The sequence below is a fragment of the Gouania willdenowi genome, chromosome 4 (genome assembly GCF_900634775.1).
Source record: "Gouania willdenowi chromosome 4, fGouWil2.1, whole genome shotgun sequence".
Taxonomy (NCBI): Eukaryota; Metazoa; Chordata; class Actinopteri; order Blenniiformes; family Gobiesocidae; genus Gouania; species Gouania willdenowi.
This window is the reverse complement of record NC_041047.1, coordinates 30,037,501-30,044,738: the sequence shown is the minus strand read 5'-3', so window position 1 is coordinate 30,044,738 and position 7,238 is coordinate 30,037,501. Positions and strand designations below refer to the sequence as shown.

The 7,238-nt window shown below is 40.1% G+C and overlaps 1 protein-coding gene across 1 annotated transcript; it reads left to right on the top strand.

The window, feature by feature from the left end:
- Positions 1-1,025: 1,025 nt before the first annotated feature.
- zar1 (zygote arrest 1) lies at positions 1,026-4,426 on the top strand. Its single transcript, XM_028445021.1, is given in 5 exon segments — positions 1,026-1,733; positions 1,736-1,914; positions 3,859-3,951; positions 4,022-4,096; positions 4,170-4,426. Coding segments are annotated over 5 exon segments (999 nt in total). The 5' UTR covers positions 1,026-1,225; the 3' UTR covers positions 4,314-4,426.
- Positions 4,427-7,238: the final 2,812 nt, after the last annotated feature.

Genomic DNA, 7,238 nt, shown 5'->3' with positions numbered 1-7,238 from the left:
AAACAATGATCATCCAACCAAATAAAAAAAAATAAAAAATTAAAACAAAATCCATACTAACACGTTGCCAAATAAATCCTACGTACACAATGAAACAGCACTTTAGGACACGTTTACCCTGTTTTCTCATCAAATAGTGCCATAGGTCTGTTTCTCTTTTTCCTGTCAGTCAATTTCTTTGATGAAGCTTTGATTGTAAGTGTTCTTTAACACTGTGAAGCTCAACAGCTACTTTCACATCATGATTGGTTCATGGTTCTGCTTCACATTACACTTTTCCATTTTGTTTGTTTAATCATCTTTTCCCATTTAGATGATTTTACTGGCTATTAAACTTCCTGAAGTTGTACCAAACATGCTAAATGTAGGGTTTAATAGTCAACAACTACTGTTATTGAGCAGGATTATTGATGCCATTGGACGTATTCGTTCATTCGTTTCTGGTGAAAAATATTGTCTAAAAGTCAAAAACATGCATGTGCGGCATTTCCGGGTCATGTTGGAACCCGATTCTAAATAAAGTTAGAATGCTTTTTTCATTTCCTGACGTGAATTCTGTTTTTTTTTACTAATACTATTACTATGAATGGTATTATTACCCACACATTGTGTGAAAGAAAACCCATGCATTACTAGACATTTTGAATTCATTTTGTCTATTTTCTTGTCAATGTGGCACATTTTTGTTGTGTGTTTTTGTTATATTTTTGTGTTATTGTTGTCATTTTGTGTATTTATCTGTTATTTCATGCAATTTCGATGGAATTTCTTTTGTATATGTTGTGGTTTTTGTAGTCATTTTGTGTTTAAGTGGTTGTTTAGTGCAACTTTGTTGTCATTTTGTGTGCTTTTGTTGACATTTTGCTGTCATTTGTGTGTCGTGTTGGGCTTCATATAACTTCCAACTGCGGAATTTACTATTTTGTTTTGAGGGCCGCACAAAATTAGACGGAGGGCCGCATGTGGCCCCCGGGCCGCCAGTTGCCTGTATCTGTACCAGTCAATGTGTTGTGAAATGAATGAGAACTAGACAAAGGTCATGTAACACATCCTCCATCTGCAGCACATCTGTGTGTGTCAAACAGCTGTATGTGAACACATTAAAGGCGCGTGCTACCTGCGTCACGTGCCTGCTGTCTCCAGGTGAGCCTCGTTAAACCTAACGAGACCAGGTTCTACTTAAACATGGCGGCCCGCTCAGCGCGGCCTTGGTCGGTTGAACAAAATGGCAACGTACGGTGAGGAGCCCGTCGACAGCTACTTGTACTCTAACTACAGACCTCCGCGGCACAGAGACGGCTGGAAATATAAGGGGTTCTATTCCCACTATGGAGACCCCTCAGACACCTTCAACAACCAGCAGAGAGCCCAGCTCAGGTCCATCCTGTCCCAGATCAACCCCAAACTCACGCCCCGGCTGCGGAAGGCCAACACCAAGGACGTGGCGGTGCAGGTCAACCCGAAGACGGACGCCTCGGTGCAGTGCTCCATCGGGCCGCGGACTCTCCAGGCCATGAAGCGGGATCTGCAGCGCAGGAGGAGGCCGGAGCCGGGCACATCTCCAGGGGAGCCTAGAACGGGCTCCCCGGGTGGTGTGCGCTACCCCCGCACCTTGGCCGTGTATTCACCTGTGGCCTACCGCAGCGTCACCTCGTTCCTGGTGGACGAGAACAACAACAACAAGGAGACCTCCTGTGGAGAGGTGCAGGACGCAGAGGAACAAGGTGACCCACCCACCAGCACGGAGGGAACCCACGGGAGAACACGGAAAAGAACGAGGACTTGGGTCCTGGTGAACCAGAGAAGGTCGACACAGATCCGGATCAGAGTAAGAACACCTGGTCCAAGCAGGGCCGGAGTGAGGGGGGCCAAAACCCAGAGGTGGCCAAGGGCGTGGTGCGCATGCGCTTCCAGGTGAGTCTCACTAGGACAAAGGTCTGCAACCTGCGGCTCTGGAGCCCCATGTGGCTCTTTGACTCTTGCAATGGCTCTTTGTAGCTGTTATTTCTAACAGAGGTCATTTATGATTAATGGCGTTAATGTCAAATAAAATGATGAATAAAACCAATTGGTTGACCTAAAAATAAATCACATTGTGCAATAACTCTGCCACCCTCTTACTTTAACTCCTACAACCTCTACAGACCATCAACTTTCCTTGAACCTGTGGCTAACCTTAAGTTTTAAATCCCTTGTAAAATAACTAACAAGACTATTTTGGAAGGAAATAGAGATTGTAGTTGTGTGGGGAAAGATGTATTTAATTGCCAACATTAATATGCATGCTTGATACAATGTAAGAAATTAGCAATTAATGTGTGTTGACCAACATGATCAGATTTGATCAAATTCAAGTTATTTCTGTAGTCCTTCAAATCCATTGACTCATAAAACTATTCAATATTATTTTAACTGTGTATAATTTTATACACTGTATTGTCTTCATTGAGAAGGTTTTTTCTTTTTTCTTTTTTTTTTTGTGGCTCCGGAAGGACTTTAATGCGGGCGAGATGAGACAAAACGGCTCCAATGAGAGTAAAGGTTGCAGACCCCTGCACTAGGAGCATGAGGTGGTTAAAGTACTGGTCTTAGTACTCAAGTAAAAGTATAGATTCTTTAATAAAAAATACTGTGGTAAAAGAATTTAAGTTGCTCCCTTAAGATAAAGTAAAAAGTGCACATTACTAAATTAACTAAAGTAAAACAAATGTCCATTCAATAATAAAGGGTTTTATTTTATTTAAGAACTTGTAGAACACTAATACATGGAAACAAGTGAAATCTGTTGCCTTTGAACACCTGGAGAATTTAGTGCTCGATGGCTTTGAAATGTCAGATGAATGTGGTTCAGACACTAATATCATAACAGCTAAAAGATGACAAACTGTCCAGAAGTTTGTTCATCTGCTTTATACTAGTGCTATATTTATAAGGTGGAATGATTTTAAAACTGTTTTTTGGGTCATTTTAACTTTATTTTTCTCCTGATCTGTATAAGACATTAAACACCTGTAGGATCAGCTTGGGTTGATTTAACAGAAGCATGTCATCTTACAACAATCAGACAAGACACCAAACATGTTTGGCAAAGGGTCAAATTTAATGTTAACATATGCACTAAACTACTGTGTGGCTCTACTTCTGCCCCCACTATAGTATGTTTATGATCAGGGTTCCCACGGATCCTTAAAGTCTTAAAAATTACATTAATGAATCTCATTTAAAACAATGACAATTAAGGCCTTATTTTTAGTCTCATTTAAAAATAAATGGTGACATTCATACATAATTTAACACAACATTGAACAATCCTGACAGTGGAACGTCTACAAAACAGTGATGTAGTTGCTTTCAACAACATGAGGGAATGTACGTTTAATGAACATTGCCTGTCCAATGAGGTTTTTGTATTTTGGTGGTTTTATAGATTATTTTTGTTGCAGTGATTTTGTGAATTTTTGGAGTGTTTTGAATATTTTAGTTTTTTTTTAATTATTTTACTGTCGTTTTTGTGTTTTCTTTAGGGTCCACCAGTTGCACATCTGCATTAGTCATTGAGATAAAGTACCTAACCCTATGTAATTGTGGTTTTTTTTGGTTTGTTTTTTTCCCAATTATGTTTACTATGAAGTTGGTCTTAAATGTAATTTCAGATGGCAATAAAAAGTCTTTAATTGGACTGAAGCTGTAGGAATCCTGATGAAGATGCAAACTAAGCACATTTTAAACACAATCGAAACATTTAAACAGTGAACATGAGTTTAAAGAGACTTTTGACTCGTTTAGCTACTTGTGTAATTTGTGTGTAGTTGGTGCTTAAAGATGCACATTGCGTTCTAATCACCACGCTGTGTGCAGTTCCTGGAACAGAAGTATGGATACTATCACTGCAGAGCATGCAACCTGCGATGGGAGAGTGCCTATGTGTGGTGTGTTCAGGGCACCAACAAGGTGAGTGTGTGACCTCATGTTCTCCTCTCGGCTCTGACCTCAGTTTGAATGATCTTTGTTTGGCTTTCAGGTCTACTTCAAACAGTTTTGCAGAAAATGCCAAAAGGAATTCAACCCATATCGCGTTGAGGACATCACCTGTCATGTAGGCACACTTTCCTTCTGCTAAAGTTAAAGGTCCATCTGTCACCTCAGCGCAACTCTTTCTTCTTTCCCAGACTTGCAACAAAGCTCGCTGCTCCTGTTCACTAAAACAACGGCACGTGGACCCCAAACGGCCGCACAGGCAGGACCTGTGTGGCAGATGCAAAGGAAAGCGTCTCTCCTGTGACAGTACATTCAGCTTCAAATACATCATCTGAGCACCTGAACGTTTCAAACCTGTGAGGTTGGTTGAGTTCAGGCATGAAGATGTCCTTTAGTGTGAAATGCTACTGTGTTGCATGCATTAAAATGTAATAAATGGTACCTGGCATTTTTGACTCTTTTCTTTATACTGGAAAGAAAAACTAGTTTTTGGTGCTTTGGGTTAAACTAAAATCTTTCAGAGAACTTAAAGAATAAAACTAAAAGCAATAATGAGTCTCATTAAACAGTGACTTAAAGATTATCTTTAAAAGGTTTAAAATATTTGTCACAATCCTAATGAAGTTTCAGCACTCAACTTCATTTTTTTGACCAATTTGTGCATTGCTCTAAAATGACTAACCTTAAACTTTATTGTGGTGGTTAAAGAAGTGGGCTTGTAATGAAAGGTCACTGGTTTGAATCCAACCAGGGTCATCACACTGTGGGATGTTCAAGTCCCTCAACTAACTGCTGATGTTGTACTTCAAATAACAGTGTCTGCTAAACAATTGTAATCAGGTTAAATACTATACATGGTTTCTGCTATTGTAGCAGATTTTAAACCTGGAAAAAGCAATTTTTAAGTTAAAATTGCTTTTTAAATCACTAATTTCTTTTGATTCAATCTTTGATTTGAGAGGTTAAGGGTCCGATCCCAGTCTACACCCGTCTGTGTTAATGTGTCCTTGGGCAAGGCACTGAACCATAAGTTGCACCCAGTGGTTGACCAGTGCCTTGCGTGGCAGCTCAGTCCCATTAGTGTGTAAATTAGTTGATATTGTAAAGCGCTTTGGAACTACTTCAATGTAGGCATAAAAGCTTTATATAAATAAATTCCATTTACCAAAATGATGCGCGCACACATCTGAGCCAGATCCAATATTCTGAATGTTGAAATTAGTTTTGCAGCTTCACAATGTCTGAATAATATGTGCCAAGTGTCCATGTCCTGTGGCTGTAATAAAAAGCTCAATTTAGTGTAATTTTTCCCTTCAGCAGTGGGAACACTGAAAATACACGACAGGACTTAAAGGGGGCAAATCATGCTAAATCCACTTTTTTTTTTTTTTTTTAGTGTTTAGAAGCACAGAAAAGTTCAAATGAGTGTCTTCAGGTGCTCCGCTGATATCTTTATATTCTGTTTTGGTCATATTTTTCAATCTGTTTCAATTTTTCGATTCTCTATTACTTTTTTTGAACAATGACGTCAGAGTATTTGCAGCGGAACTGCCAAATTAGGACATCGACTCCAGGTCCAACACTTCGAGCAATCCGCCATTTTTATTTCTCGCTTTTATTTTGTAGTCAAGCTCAAGGATACCAAAGTTACGAGATAAGTCAGAATGTTTGGTTGTTGGATGTCGTAACCCACACGCTTCATTACACCGTCTCCCACCATCTGAACCTTTTCAAAGTGCCTGGTTGAGTTTAATTTTTCACGGAAATGTACCCACATCTGTGGGTAAGGTCATTTTTGTGTGCGCGAACCACTTCAGCAACCTCCGCCAGTATAAAGAAGGATTTGCTGAAAGACTTCGTCTGATTGAGGGTTCAATTCCTTCTATCTTTGGAGACGATGAACAGAGCACTTCGGTAAGCTGTAAATAACGCTAAAAAGTGTGAAGATAAAACGTCCCAGTCATTGTTTTGTTAGCATTAGCAGTTGCACCGTCTTCATGTGTTAGCGCTGTGTGCTCATTTTAGATCCTTGATGATATGGCCTACGTGATTTAAGTCTAAAGTTTTCATTAGTCATTTCATTTTGCCATTTTGGTCTCCGAAAAGACTTAAAATGCATTTTGTGACGTTAGCTCACTTGTTAACATCTATATGAAGACGTTCTGCAGGTTCATCTTCATTTTCATCTCCCTCCGCCGGGTCAGACTCTGGCTCAAACATGTAAGGCTGGATGGACAAGTCTTCTGTTGTTGACATTTTGTAAATAACCTCTGAATAAAAAGTTTCTGCGCCGCTAGACAATCATCTCTTCTATCAAACTACAAAAATGGCCGAACAGGGTGAAGTTGAAACGAGTGTCACCTCTGCAACCTGGAGAGGGGGCGGGGTATGAAGTGTCCCATTTGCATTTAAAGAGACCACACCGAGTTGCTCTCAGAAGCACATCAGAAAAGGGGCCTGTGGAGCTTTAGTAATGAGGAATTCAGACCCAAGCATTGCAGTTCCGCTTTATCTAGACCACAACTGTATGATTTATATGTAAAAAAGGAAGGATTTAAAAGCATGTCTCCTTTAATACACGGCTCTAAATGAGTCTAAAACGACAAATTTTTCTGCTCACTGTGTGTACGCTTCTAGTTTGTCTTGCAGTAGCAAAAAATTAAGCAATAAAGACTTTTTTTTAACTGTGGAAAAGCTGTAATGTACAGATAAAAATGAAGCTCGGGTTTTTGTTTTCATGGAGGGGAGCACATGGTCAGAGGTATCAAGAGTTTGTTTGGTATGATTAGGTTTTTATTCAGAGAAAAAGCTGGTATGAGTGAAAGAAAAGTAATGCAGCTCTACATTAAACATTTTCCTGATAAATATTAAATATGAACAGCAAATGTACCAGACAAGCAGGAGAGGGGGAAAAAACAACCCAGGAATGAGTACAGTGACAGTTACGATGTGCCACGACGAGCCTCTCCTAAAGAAAGCATCAGAGTAACAGTTCATGTCCTGCAGTACAGCAGCAAAGTAGGGCCATTGGGAAAGTAACTCAGCTTCAAAACCTCATCAACCCACACAGACACACAAAGCTTTGATTAGATCCCCCCCATGAATAACTAAAGCTCACAGTGCACAAACGGAATGCATATGGATGGTGTTGGACTAGTGGTCCTGGAGGACATGGAGGCTACTTTGATTCTCACAAACCTCCTAAAGACAGGCAGAAGGTCCTGATCCTCGCCTGGCTCTGCAGGACCACATCCAACCAT